The sequence below is a fragment of the Anolis carolinensis genome, chromosome 5, assembly GCF_035594765.1.
Source record: "Anolis carolinensis isolate JA03-04 chromosome 5, rAnoCar3.1.pri, whole genome shotgun sequence".
Taxonomy (NCBI): domain Eukaryota; kingdom Metazoa; phylum Chordata; class Lepidosauria; order Squamata; family Dactyloidae; genus Anolis; species Anolis carolinensis.
The window spans coordinates 67,324,137-67,339,775 of record NC_085845.1 but is presented as its reverse complement, the minus strand read 5'-3'; the positions used below and the strand labels follow the sequence as shown (position 1 = coordinate 67,339,775).

Genomic DNA, 15,639 nt, shown 5'->3' with positions numbered 1-15,639 from the left:
TATAACCAGCTCTAGTTAATACTCTTGCCACTGACCTTTGCACAAACTGCAGTTTCCAAGCCGTCTTCAAGGGCTTTTTTCGCACACTTTTGTGGGAGTTTGTTGTCTGGCCACTGCAATCTGAAACTTCAACCTGCATTAAATGGTCAATGTAGATGGGAGCCAAGATTCAAATCCATGCTCAGTTGTAGAAACCTATTGGATGACCTTTGGCAAGTGACATACTCAGCCTTGAAGCAAGCCAATGACAAGCCTCTTCTAAATGAATCTTGTTAGAAAACCCATATGGTAAGGTTGCAGTAAGTTGGAGTCAGCTCGAAGGCATGTAACAACAACAATTCAGTAGATGGCTGCCCATACCCCCAGTTCAAGAATGCCCCTTTCAGACTTCTCAATGCCACACTTACCCACCAGTGATAGAATTATACCCATGGAACATTCCACTCACATACTGGGGCTTCTATTCCAGACATGCTACCCTGCTGGTACAGTTCCTCTCTGCCTCAAGAACAAAGCTTCCCCCTTAGTGTGACCATCCTCAGCTAGCCTTTGGCAAACAGCAGTTAGGTGTGCTCCCTTGGTTGGAATGTTAAATTGCATTTGCCTGCTGCAAAGGACCATGCTGGCTAGTTGATTTTAGGAGCTATGTCCCAAAAAGTTAAATTTTCCAAGCTGTAAATCTCCATATATGAGATTATTAATATTAATTATTAATATTAGAAGTCTTCCATTGTTGCAATAGCTTCAATAATTAACTGTTGATGCTACTTATTACTTAATTAATTGATAATGCTGTTTATTAGAAGAAAGTCTCAACATTCATGATCTCTAATTACAGTAGGGTCTCACTTATCCAACATAAATGGGCTGGCAGAACGTTGGATAAGCAAATATGTTGGATAATAAGGAGAGATTAAGGAGAAGCCTATTAAACATCAAATTAGGTTATGATTTTACAAATTAAGCATCAAAACATCATGTTATACAACAGATTTGTAAGAAAACGTAGTTCAATATGCAGTAATGCTACGTGGTAATTACTGTATTTACAAATTTAGCACCAAAATATCACAATGTATTGAAAACATTGACTACAAAAATGTGTTGGATAATCCAGAATGTTGGATAAGCAAATGTTGGATAAGTGAGACTCTACTGTACCAGAAAATCAAAATAACATGCAGAAGATGAACATTATGCCAGGAAAAGTAAATAGCTATATAGCTCATCTCAACATTCAGGCTTAGAATGAAATAACTCTCCAAAGGTTTTTAGTTTTACCCATTCTTATTAGATAAAGACACATATTTTACCCTAAACGTTCCTGTCATGTGAATTTTTCAGTCTTGCCAAGTTTGATATATTTTGTTGTGTTTAATTTGGTTATTTATAGGGAGCAGAATAGTAGCTATTTTGCTTTAAATAGTTGCAAAGCTTGTAGGTCTATATTAGGTATAAAACCAAGGAGACAACTTTGTGTGTATGAGTTGAGTAAACAGCAGAAGCAAAATCAATGTGCATTTACATGCAGGGAGAGATGTTTCATAGAAGAAAAGTGTAGGCATTGCCAAAATTGCCATCAGATTGATGTGAAAATTGTTAATTAATTAGGTAGCACTTACAAGTATTTCAGGGCATGACATGCAGAGATATAGAACAAATTGCCCTGACATGTTGCATGATTCTAATAATAATCCATGGAGAAGCTCATAGTTTTTGATTAAATATGTAATGGTGTTGTCGAAGGCTTTCATGGCCGGGATCACAGGGTTGTTGTATGTCTTTCAGGCTGTGTGGCCATGTTCTAGAAGTATTCTCTCCTAATGTTTCGCCCATATCTATGGTAGGCATCCTCAGAGGCTGTGTGGCATGGATAAACTAGGCAAGGAAAGGAAATATAAGGAATATGTAATTGTTTAGCTGCATTTTCAGAACACAGAAGAGAAAGGGCTCATTATCGTATACACAACATAGTCTGCATCATGTTGCTGGTTATAATAACTTGTACTTAGTTTTTTTTAGTCAGCACTAAAGGTGACCCCGGAAGGCTTCAATATCACTAGCATAGTAGTTCTGATTTTTTTTATTAAAAAAAGAAGATAAAATAATTTACTTACAGTAGAGTCTCACTTATCCAAGCCTCGCTTATCCAAGCTTCTGGATAATCCAAGCCATTTTTGTAGTCAATGTTTTCAATATATCATGATATTTTGGTGCTAAATTCGTAAATACAGTAATTACAACATAGCATTATTGCGTATTGAACTACTTTTTCTGTCAAATTTGTTGTATAACATGATGTTTTGGCGCTTAATTTGTAAAATCATAACCTAATTTGATGTTTAATAGGCTTTTCCTTAATCCCTCCTTATTATCCAAGATATTCGCTTATCCAAGCTTCTGCCGGCCCATTTAGCTTGGATGAGTGAGACTCTACTGTACTTACACACAATACAAAGCAATATCTGGGGGGATTATTTATGTCTAATTCAAAGCTTGAAAGAGAGAGAGAGAGACGGCCTGACTTGAGTTACACGTAGAACAAGTAATTATACAGTCTGATTAAAAACTTAGCACTGAAGCACAAAGCAATGATTCTTTTAAACTGAATGCTGACCAAGACCTTGGAAGTTCTTACAAAGCCGGAAATGTACTTTGTGACACTTAGTTTTTCAGGCACTCTCTCCAGAGAGGCCTATGCTGCCAGTAGACCCCTCGGGTAAGTTTTTTTTTGGGGGGGGGGGGTCTGACTGGTTGACCCAGGATATCATGTCGCCACCCCACCCCAACCCCCACCCCCCGCAGTGAAAGCATGGGGTTTGGGTTGGGGAAGAGGACTAAATTTTGGGAAGAGCTGGGTTTGGTCATGTTTAGAAGGGCCCTGAGATTCTTGTGGGCTCTGGACATTGATAATCATATCAATCGAAATATGCTAGAGCATGGAGACCTTCAGCTTGCAAGTAGTCTTCTCAGCATGGATTGACACTTCTTTGTTCCTCTTAAGATTCTGTAACATTTGCAAAATCTGGAAAAGCTACTACTTTGTACAGGCAGTCCCAAGTTACGAATAAGATAGGTTCTGTTGTTTTGTTCTTAAGTTGAATTTGTATGTAAGTCAAAACAGGTACATTTTTAAAGCTTTGGATAGCATAGGGAAGGGTTAATGCCCCGGTGGTGTTTGTTTTGTTGTCTGTGCTCATGTTCAGAAGATTTCACCTCACTTTCTGTGCCTGTGATAATTGGATTTTGAAAAAAAAATTGCTCGTTGTGGAAACAAGGATTGGTGGTAAAGCTTCAGTGGAGACACCTTTTCCCAAGAATAACTCTTTCAAAAGTGATTTTTTTTCTTCCTAAGGATAGATTTCTCTCATTTACAGTTGTATCACTCCTGTTCTTATCTATTAGTAAAGGTAAAGGTTTCCCCTGATGTTAAGTCCAGTCATGTCTTATCTATTAGTTGTGTGTAAATGAGATGTTTGTAACTCTTGGACTGCCTGTATTATAACCCTTGCAATACCCCACCAGTGTAACCACATGTCAAGTAACTTTTCCACCCCACCCCCCCTTTTCATGAAGTCATGGCGGTGGTGGAAATAGCAAAGGCTGCTTGAAGGGCAAACTCAATCGTGGTATATTTCTCAGTCCTACATAGTTGGCGATATTTCCCATCCTCCAGTGTCCTCTTTATAGTGAAATGCAGAATGCCCTCTGTTATAAAATATGACATTTGCAAAAAAATGCATATCTTTAGATGAACTATGTAAACAAATCAAAGTTCATAATTTTAAAAACTATGTTGACATCTTTCTGTATAAAGAGTTCTCTACTCAATGTGTCCTTGCCAAAACTCAGTGTATAGTGTATTTCACACTTGGTTTTCATGGTGCTACGATTTGTTCAGTTCCCAGCTATGAGAACATTTTAAAATGCAGTCTCCTGTAGCAGCAAGGAAACACTCCTGGAATCTGATGCTTTCAGGAATAATTCATGGCTGTTAAGGAAACTAGCATTACAATGAACGACAGCTTGTTGAAACAGAACAAAACGTGCTGGGCTCTTTTAATCCTGGTAGGGCATTCTGAGGAGCGAACTTGAAGCTCCTTTTACTTTAAATAGAATGTCAAGATATTTTATTAGCCATTCCATGAATTCCTGCAATTGTCCTTTTCTTTACCATTTACCTTGTTCTGCCCTGCACGTTTTCTTAAAGGGTTCTGCTATTTTTTTCAAGGAAAATATTTCTTCATGATATGTTTGCTATAGTTAAAATTTCTTTTTATAGTAATGTCAGCATTATAATATCATTGCAAAAGACAAAATGGCAGAAGGCTATCCACTTTAATCTTTCTTATTTTCAACTCTTACCTCCTTCGGGCATTGAAACTACCAAAATCTGGGGATCAGCCCCCACAAAGCAGTTTTTTTGGAGTACTGAAGCTGTACCCCTTCCTACATTGATTTTTGCATTAGTTATAACTCGATCATGGGATACCACCGAATTAGTGGACATGAACATCCTAAATTGTTTTAAAGTATGCCTCTTTTCCCATTTCCAACTTGATGGCATTTATCCTTGATAAAAGTAAGTGGAACACAACCGCAGGGACTAGATCCTATCGATTTGCTTCCCAAGGTTTGAAATCTTCTTCAGTGCCCATCAATCAATGTAACTAGACTGTCAGAAGAGATTTCCCTGCTGTGGCACCCCAGTTATGGAATATTCTCTCCATTCTGATTGGCACCAATGCCATTGTCATTCTGGCACTAAAGAAAAATGTGATTATTTATAACAGCTTTGGGGACATGGTAGATTTCATCCAAATTTGCACATGAGTGGTCTTAAATTGTTTTATCTTTTGTTAAACTGTTTTGTTTAAAGTGTTAAACATGCTTTGATATGCTTTTAGTCTTTAATTTACTTTTTATTCTTGTTTTAAATGTTCACATTTGTTTTATTTTTTGTCACCCTCAAATCCTCAACTATAAGGAAGGGTTTATTTTTTTAAAATATATAAAAAATATTAGTCCTACTCCCATTCCAAACTCTCTGAAATCAATGAAATTTAAATGAATTGGGATTTTGCATAAACCTTACTGCAAAATTCCAAGGGAAAGAGGGTAATTAAGGCTTTCCTTGCCCAAGCTTCTATTTATCCTAGAGGTTATCCTGTTCATGGGGTTGTTATCATCCTGCAACTTGAAAATTGAGATTTGGAGGCTACAGACACAACCTCATTAATGAGATATTGAAGGACCACAATCCATTGCCATGTGCCCCACCTTTAAAATTTGGTAACTTCCCAAAAATTTGAGTGGGTTCTGTAAAACCATATATACCACAAAGTGGCTTTGGGGGGGTGTAAGGCCCCTGTTCCAGATCAAGCACTAAAATTGCAAAGGTAGCAATGGTTGCTATTTCTATTTGTTCTCAGCTTAGACCTGCTATTTCCTTCTCTAAGGCCCTTTCCACACAGCTGAATGAAATCCCACATTATTCACTTTGAACTGGGATATATGGCAGCGTGGACTCGGATAACCCAGTTCAAAGCAGATATTGTGGGATTTTCTGCCTTGCTATTCTGGGAAGGGCCCTCAGTGTTTCATTCATGAAGCTGGCAGGACAGATGTGGAGGGAAACAGAGCTGTGTCTGTTTTTCCTTTTGCAGTAGGGAAAGATTCAGAGTGTTGTCTGGTGTTCAGTTTATATGAAGACTACTCAAGGAATTAACCATCAGAATCTGTATTAAACTCAATTCATACTCAGTAGGTTCATGAACTACAGTAGAGTCTCACTTATCCAACACTCGCTTATCCAACGTTCTGGATTATCCAACGCATTTTTGTAGTCAATGTTTTTAATACATCGTGATATTTTGGTGATAAATTCATAAATACAGTAATTACTACATAGCATTACTGTGTATTGAACTACTTTTTCTGTCAAATTTGTTGTTAAACATGATGTTCTGGTGCTTAATTTGTAAAATCATAACCTAATTTGATGTGTAATAGGCTTTTCCTTAATCCCTCCTTATTATCCAACATATTCGCTTATCCAACGTTCTGCCGGCCCGTATATGTTGGATAAGTGAGACTCTACTGTACTTAAAATTGTTTAATACTTACATTTTATAAAGTAATTTATTCCTCATAATTTGTACTAGCAGATTGATAGATCTACTCGTGTCTTTAATACCATGTTGATTACTTCATCACTATATGCAGCAAACATCAGTCCTTAAGGACAGACTACCATCCTTAGATAGCATTGCTTTGCCTCTAGTTTATTTTCTACTTCATGTCTTGCTTCCTGTTTGTTTGTGTATTTGTTTCTGTTTCGAATGCCATGGAGCGTCAAGTCCCCAAACGGAATACCACAGATGCTGGAACACTTCCAGCTTCCTGTATTAATGTATTTATAATTTGCTTTCAGTGCATGTTAAGTATCTGGCAGGCTCAATTTGGGGCCTGATTCAGCATTCCTTGTACTCAGTGATTTTCTCCCACCTTGATCCAATTGCTTAAAGATCAGTCATTCTTTACATTGCCAGTAGGAAACAGTGCATCTGTCTAACCAAATTCACAATGCAACATTAGCACTTGAAATAAAAATGCTCACCTTGTAAAAACCTACTTATGTGTGCATGGTACTTTACAAAAGCACAAAGTGGAATATCTCTCCTCATTCTCTTTGTCTCTTGAACATATTCATTGACATGAATTGAATCTGCAGACTGTCTGAGTTTCAAAAATGTGAATATGGACACATTTAATACAAAATTCTGTGCAGCATTTAGGAAAAATCTGTCCTGTTGGTCAATGGACATGTTCTCTAGAATTACCATCCTAGTATGTTATACTTTCCAGTGCAGAAGAAATGTAAAACAGTGTATAAACATGTGCGAATGGGGTTACAAGGACCCGGTGGAGCTGTAGACTCGGCAATTAATACAGATGTGTAATTAGGTCATGCAATGCTAGCCTTGTCCCAAATGCAGGGAACACTGAGGTGGCATAGATATTGAGAAAATAGATCTTGTTAAAGAGATTTAACAATATCTATTTTTTGAGTTTCCTTTCCAAGACAATTTGTATCTTACACAATTGTAAACCTTCAATTATTTTATTCTCGCATGTTGTCAGGACCCAGGCTGCAGAGCACCAATAACCATACACAGAGGCCAAAATCTATCTAATATCTTTATTAAAGGAATATATAAAGTCAATAAAAACAAGTGTAGAATATAGTTCAGAAGTAGACCTTTCAGGAAAGGTCAAATATAGTCCAGGAAAACAATGTCCAATATGAGATATTAAAGTCCAAAGTTGTAATCCAATAACCGAAACACACACTTTGCCAAGCAAAGTGAGGGGAAATAACAAGGTCCTTTAGTCCATGGAACTTGATGCAAGGCTGGAGAGCAAACTGGATTCTTGGCAAATAAGGCTTGATTCAAGGCAACAAGAAACGAGGAACGTGAACAGGGTCCGTGGCGAATCCGTGGCGAGGTCCGGGGAACAAAGCAGGGCTGGGACGAGAGCAAGGTCCTGGAAACTGGAGTAGCGTAGTCCACACACAATCTACTCCCGAAGTTGACGAATTGACTCCGCAAGGAACCCTAGTGGCCAAAGGCCTATATAGGATCTTGTTTTCCCGCCAGAGAACACCTTCTCTGGGGAACAAGAAACGAAACCTATTCAGTGTCCAGATGCAGGACTCCTTAAACTTTCCCAAGGGAAGTAGCCTTAATCATCTAATTGTCTGGCAGCGATCCTGGAACTCCTGCGAGTCGCCTCCCGAGAGCTTCTATCTTGATTATAATAAAGGCGGCGAGAAAAAGGGGGAGATTTCTGCCCAAGGCTTGTTTGGCTGACTTCTGGAGGGCAAACATCCTGCAGGTGCAAGGGCTCCAATTCTGGCTGAAACGGTGGGAAACCCAAGTTTTCCTCTTCATCTGTTACAACAGTACTAGGAACGGGACTACATGGCCCATGAGTCATCACACATGTGATGATGAATAATTGTGGGAGAAAATACACATTCCTTCACAATATTTTCTTTTTAAAAGGTATTTAACATTTATTGTGTCAAGGTTGTATACAGAATGTAAAAGAAAAAGAGAAATAAATCAAATAAATGTACATGATACAAATACATCTATCCACCCAACCCACCCCTTCCCCTCACCGTGAACCACCACCTATGACTTTCAACACCACTCAATGTGAAACTAATATCTCATAAAAACCCTTATCTTTATATTAACAATTTCCCCTTGCAGCCATTTTGAAGTCTACCTCTGTCTTCCTTTCTAAATATTCAAATGCAAGCCTCCATTTTTTAACAAAATTTTTATTATTTCCTCCAATATTGCCATTGGACAGCCTGGCCATATGAATATAGTCTAATAATTTTCCTTTCCAGTTCTTTATAAATAACTCATTTTCCCCCTTCCATGATTTTGTTATTATTAAACTTGCTGCAACAAAAATGTATTGACAAATGTATATGTCTTCTTTACTAATTTTTTCACCAAATAAACCTCAGAGGCACATTTCTGGGTTTTTCTTAACCTTTTTAGTAATCATTATGTTTGTTTCTTTGATTCCCTTTTCCCAGAAAGTTTGTACCAGCCTACAAGTCCACCAAGCATGGAAGAAAGTACCTTTTTATATTTTGCATCTCCAACATTCCCTCTGGGATTTGTCTAATTTGCCTATCACCTTAGGAGTTGTATAACTTCAATAGAACATTTTGTACATAGTTTATCTGATAGACCCAGCTATCAAACATTTAAAACCTCTCTTCCATAAATATTCACATTTTTCCAAATCAATATTTTTCCCTAAATCTTTAGTCCATAGAATAATCACTGTTTTTATACGATTATCTTCTAAATTGTACTCTAAAATGTATTTGTATAATCTGGAACTCCATAATATTTTCCACATATTTGAAAATCCCAAAGATTCTTAATAGAAAAAAATAGTTTTGCACAAAAACTATTTTTATGTATGGGAACCAGTATTTTCTACATAGGAAACTGTGGCTTTTTTTTTTTTACAACACAAGAAGCCTCTGTGCAAAGAATAGGTAACTGCACAAAAAATCCATGTATTTTTCTATGTAGAATAATTTTGCCACAAGATATTTAAATCCAGGGAGAAAATTTTGCACAATTCTCTTTGGTCTATTGTTCTTCCTAATAAAATTTCCCAACTGTTGGGAACCCAATTTTTTTAACCTGAGACAAACAATAATGATAGTTCTTTCCACAGCTAGTATCTTATATGATTACTTGCTGATAAAGAAATACTCTAATGTTGTTTCTTTGTTTTTCCTATAGGGAAACTGAAGGAAAAAATCCCCCAGAGTTAAAATGAATACAGGTATGCGTTATCTCTAGAGGTTTTGCATGCAGTTATTTTCTGTAATATTTTCCACTAAATAAATTATTGTAGTATGAAATACAATTATCTTAAATTACTTATATAAGATCATATGTGTACATAAATTTCCTGTCTATATCTATTTAGGTATATTGATATGTATAAATATATGCATTTATACATATGTATGTATGTATGTGTGTGCATTTCATTTCAATATATTTTCACATTTCAGTAAAATATATTGAGGCACAATGCACATCTATGAATAATCTAACACAATGGCATAACTGAAGAGACTTTGTTTATGGCACACTTTCTGATTTAAAATGGTTTTCTTAATGCTTAACTGTGTTTCAAAATGGAACATTTAAAACAGTCATTCATAAATGCTATTTAAGATAGATGTGCATGTCTTTTACATTTTTACCTTTCTGGGATCTAAATCCACAAAAGTTATAACTATTACTAATTTCATGTCTTTTAAGAAGAACATGTCCATTTATTCTTATTGCTTTCTCTAGATGAATTTAATAGTATTATGATACAACATATACACAGATTGATAAAATAATGGAACAGTAAAATCAATAGGGAGAATATACTATTCGTCAAGCTGTTGTTTAAAGAACAGGCTGCCTACTGAATGCTTGAAGTCTTATGTAATGATAGAGTGATCTACAGAGTGTATTCTATAACATTGGTCCCATGGCCAATAAAACTTTGTCTTCCCTTCTTGACTTCGTGTTTATCATACATGTCTAAAATGCAAAAGCAAGAAACAGAGCAGAATCAAAGATTGTAGTGAAAATTGGCTTGGGATCAAGAAATTAAACAGAGGAGCAAGTGACTGAATTTTGTGAGGCCAACAGTTTGTTCCTCGCAGAAACACTTCAAGCAACCAAACAGATGATTATTTACATGGACATTGCCATATGGCCAATACAGAATTCAAATAGACTACATAATTCTAATCAGAAGATGGAGAAGCTCTTTTCTTTCTGCAAAAGCAACATTGGGAGCAGATTGTAGCACAGACTGTGAACTGCTGATATCAAAAATTAGAGTAAAACTTAAAAAAGAACACTACAATGCCAAAATTCAACCTCAACAATATTCCCATAATTTTTCAAAAAATGTAAAAATGCATTAGCAGTATTAAGCATAATAAGCTTGAAGCTAGATGAATTCTGGAGTGAAGCCAGAGACATTGCTGAGAGAAATACAAAAAAATTACCTTCAGCCAAAATGAAATATAAGCCTCAATGGATGACAGATAAAAATGTCAAGTAATTTAGGACAAACAAAAAGCAAAAGTGAAAAGCGACAAAATAAACGCTGTATGCAACTGTTCAACGACTTTTCTGCAAGGAACAAGAAGAACTATTATAATAATCAATGCAGAGAAATAGAAGGTAACAACCAAAAGTCAACAACAAAAGAGACCTCTTTAACAGGATCCAAGATATCAAAGGGAAATTTGATATTTATTTGCCCAGCAAAGGAACTCATTATATGACCAAACAGAAATAAAATTTTAATGAAAACAATATATAGGAAAACTATGATGAAAGGATGAAAGGATGACAGATTAATTCAAGCAAGATCATGTAAAGATGAACCTATAATTTTAGAGAATAAAATGGAAGCTGCACTCTGAGTACTAGTAGAGATCATATTGCAGACTTGTGTTGGAGAACAGAATGCTCATACTTTTTACTTTCAGAAGAAAATCAGCCTGTGCTTCATAGTTTAGAGCAGGGGTCCCCAAACTAAGGCCCGGGGGCTGGATGCGGCCCATTGAAGCCAATTATCCGGCCCCCACGGCACAAGGGCAGAAGGGGGTTGGGCTAAATGACCCAAAGGGGTCTCTTCTCTTACAACCCTTATTGTTATTATTATTGTTATTATTATTATTATTATTATTATTATTATTACACAGCAAACAAGATAGACATGCTGAATTTCGTATCACAAAATCACAAGTCGAACACTTCCCAAGTGTCTAGGACTGTGTGATGTATTTTCGGATGATGCGCACAGATCCCAGTAGGGTGGCCTTTTGCAGTTGGCAGATCGTAATTTTGTCAACGTCTATTGTTTCCAAATGCCAGCTGAGATCTTTTGGCATGGCACCCAGTGTACCCATCACCACCGGGTAATAATAATAATAATAATAATAATAATAATAATAATAATAATAATAATAATAATAATAATAATAATAAATATTGAAGCTGGGAGGCCAACTGTCAGGGGTGCTTTGCTTGTGCTTTTGGTGCACAGAGGCAGAAGGGGGTTGGACTCAATGGCCCAAGGGTCTATTATTATTATTATTATTATTATTATTATTATTATTATTTATTAATATTGCTCGGTTGCCAACTATAGTCCGGCCCTCCAACGGTCCAAAGGATCGTGAACTGGCCCCCTGTTTAAAAAGTTTGGGGACCCCTGGTTTAGAGCAAAGCCTTTGATTATATAGATCATGAAAAACTATAGATAGCTCTTACAGAAATTGATGTGCCAAATATCTGGTTCTCTTGGTGCATAACCTGGTTGAAGAGAATAATCAAATATATGTACATGGGAGAAACATAGGTTCACATGGAAAGATTCACACCAGAATCAAAAGAATAGATTTGAAATGGTCTTGGTGCAATTAATTCTCCCTTCAGACTGCCTCTCCGCTCCCGCTCCCCATTTGTGTGTCTCAGACATACACATAATGAGAGACAGAGGGAGGTATGATTTCATGCATTAATGGAGCCCCCAGTGGCGTAATGGGTTAAACCCTTGTGCCAGCAGGACTGCTGACCAAAGGTCAGTGGTTTGAATCCAGTGAGTGGGGTGAGTTCCTGTCTGTCAGCTTCAACTTCCCATGCAGGGACATGAGATAAGCCTCCGACAGGATGGTAAAACATCCAGGCATTCCCTGGGCAACATCCTTGCAGACGGCCAATTCTCTCACACCTGAAGAGACTTGCAGTTTCTCAAGTTGCTCCTGACACGAAAGAAAATGCATTAATGGAAGAATGGCAGCCATGCTATGTCTGTGATATAGAACTGTGCCAAATACTGTTGATTTCAGTAACATGACTTAAGAATATCCATAAATCTTTCCCATCCAGACTGAAGGGACATATCTGTTTAGTCCGTTTTCTTAAACTATCTCTGGACTGACCAACTCTCCCATAATTCATGGAAACTCCAGTATTAGAACTGTTTTGGCTTTATTTTTCTCCCATATATTTCGGTTGTAGTGGGGGGAGAGGCCAGACTGCCAGCCCAAACTCCAGTAGCCCAGCCTGCCCTGCAGTCAAATAAACTGCAATGAGGGAAAGAGAGAGAGCATGGAGGAGGGACTGGCTCCCAAGTTTCTCCTCTTCTCACGCACCATATCTATTCTACACTGCCTTTTCCTTGCTTCCCACCATTCTGCTGCTCTTTTGGGGCTTCTCTTTCAGACGTCCATCCCCACCCTAACTTCCCATTCATTTTTCAGTTTCTTTTCTCTCTCAAATTCCTCATTTCCACCTATCTTCTACTTTGTTTCCTTGCATCTCATTTTGCTTGTACTTCCTTTCCCACGCTCCATTTCCATTTTTCTTTTCTGGCCTCAGCATCTTGCATATCTTCCTTTCCTTACCTTGGTAGGCACCTGGCAGTGTGGTTTACTCAGAGGTAAAGTGTCTCTGAGTTGCCAGTACTGGGTACAAATCTGGCTAATTTTTCCACACTTTTACTAAAAAGAGCAATTTTTTTTTTTAATTCTATAATGTGACATATACATTATATACATGGTAAATCAGTTGTTTTGTTTAATAGTATCAATTCCATGAACATTTGTTTAGGGGATGCTGAGCCCCTAAAAATGTGCAAAATCTGTCCATCTCCCTTCATTATTATTATTATTATCATTATTATTATTATTATTATTATTTCTAACCCTCCCTCCCTCCCCGAAGGGACTCAGGGCAGCTTCCAAAACAAGACAGACATTCAATGTCCCATACAATATAAAATAACATCTTAAATTAAGATTTAAATAAAATTAAAAACAGATAAGAACAATCCTCAACAACCAAATGGACTATGGCCTCATCAAATGCATTGAGCAGTAAAGTTCCGTTTAAAAATAGGAGCATGAAATCTAAGAATATAAAATGACAAGTGGCACTACAATATAAAATGACAAGTGGCACTACAAATAGATGGGTGCTAGCAGGGTGATCATAGCCCTAGCTATGCCTCACAAAAAGAGATGCTCCAGTTTTAAGTCTGGATAGTTCTCCTACTTTATTTTGGACAGATGCATATCTGTCAAGTATATAAAATGAGTATTGCCTCACTACAGATGAAAAGTAGTTCTGCCTCTGATTTCAGTGGAACTCAGTTGTCTTAATTGTATAAACTTCCACTTCAAGTGGGCTATAGACCAAGCTTCCCATATATCTATAGGCCTTCTAAGAAAACAATTCCTCTCCTTACCCACAAATGTATCAAGTAGGCATCATTATTAATCACATAGATGTAACAATAATATGCAGACACACTTAACAGCCTTTTTCCGAGGGAGATAATGAATGGGTCGAAGTTAATTATCTTAAATGGATCCTTAGTGTCCTCTCATAAATATTTTAGGCAGAAATGTGAAAGGACAGTATGCTTGATAAATGCATCTAATTTAAAAATGATTAAATAAGCCAACTGCTCTATAATGAATGAAAGATGTAAATACAAGCCAAAGTAAAAGCAGACATAGACGTCAGAGGCTGCAAAAATCTATGAACCTTAACTTGGCTAATGTTAAATTACGAGAATGCAAATTCCGTGTAATTTATCTGATTTGTGTCTATAGCAAGTTGGCAAAGTAACGCTATAACCTGATATGCTCTCTTTGAGCTCATCTTTGGCTTAGTTAGCACTCCAAATTCCACCCAACTTTGAGGACATAGACGTTCAAGGGCTGAGTAATCAAATGAAGCAGTATACATAGACTTTAAATATAGCTGAACCCAGAGCAACCAGTGGACCATATGTGGCCCCAACCCCCTTTTTGTAGACCCCCACCCTGACACTACCAGATGCTCTTCAATTAATAAACATTTTATCAAGTGAAAAACTGTTCCCCAAATTGATCTCTAAACCTTGTTTCCATGACAAGCCAATTTTTTCAAAACCCATTAATCACAGAAACAGAAAGTGAAGTGAAATTTTCTAAATAGGGGCACAGACAGCAAAACAAACATACCAAGGGTGTTAACCCTTTCCTATGCTGTCCAAAGCTAGATACATGTAGATAGAGATAAATATATATAGCTGGAATTAAATTTTAAAATGTACCTGTTCTGACTTATATACAAATTCAACTTAAGAGCAAACCTACAGAGCCTATCTTATTAGGACTGCCTGTATATCCCAAAATGGCACCAAGAACCCAGTCATTGGAACTGGAAGGGATAGATTGAAAGCTCTGTCAATTTTCAGCCAAAAACTGGCTGATGCAGCCTGGCATGTGAGATGGAGATTGTCCCCATCTGCCTAAGGCCATCCTAAAATATTTATTGCCTGAACTAAAGGGCACAATTCTGCTGTCACTCTTTCCACGTAGAATCATTAATAGCTTTCATCAAGCAACAAAGGGACAAGGAGATATTGTACAAATCCCAACAGTTATTAAGTCAAAAGCACTGACCTAATTGGGTACCTGTGTCTGGAGGCAGTTGTCTATGAATCTCCCAGCCACTCCCTGACAACTGTGTTGCATTCAACCCTCCTTCTTGATAACTAGGAGTACCCTTTAGCATTGACGTTTTCCCAACCTTGAACTGGCTACAATTTACAAATCAGTTTTACTTCTTCCTGGCTTTGCTTATCTGGACTGCTGACTTGCTGAAGAATTTCTGGACCATCTGACAGCCACTCTACTGCTTTTCTTTTTATCCTGCTGGATATCCTGTGACTGACCTGGACTGAATGAACTCCTCTTTTGTCAATAACACAGAGTGACAAATCTGCATCTTATACTGTCCTTTGCCTCCCAGAAGAAATAATCAAAAATTATTATTTTTGACCATCCAGGGCATAGACTTAATTGTTTAGAGAAACATGTAAAGGACTGCCAGTGGTTAAAAATGAAAATTGTTCAGGAACAAACTAACTTTGCTGACTCTTGATCATTTAATGCACTGTTGTTATGCCGCTCAACATATGACTTCCACTTTTTCAGAACAGAGTAATTTCTTA

General features: G+C 37.2%; 1 protein-coding gene across 50 annotated transcripts in view; it reads left to right on the top strand.

Annotated features, from left to right (window-relative positions):
- The window catches only part of sorbs2 (sorbin and SH3 domain containing 2), a 241,249-nt gene that overhangs the window by 99,681 nt on the left and 125,929 nt on the right, over window positions 1–15,639 (top strand). For all 50 annotated transcript variants that reach the window (XM_062981426.1, XM_062981443.1, XM_062981425.1 and 47 more), the window contains one exon: window positions 9,348–9,390. In XM_062981426.1, the coding sequence (XP_062837496.1) occupies window positions 9,381–9,390 (10 nt within the window). In that variant the 5' untranslated portion in view covers window positions 9,348–9,380. The remainder of the gene's footprint in view (window positions 1–9,347; window positions 9,391–15,639) is intronic.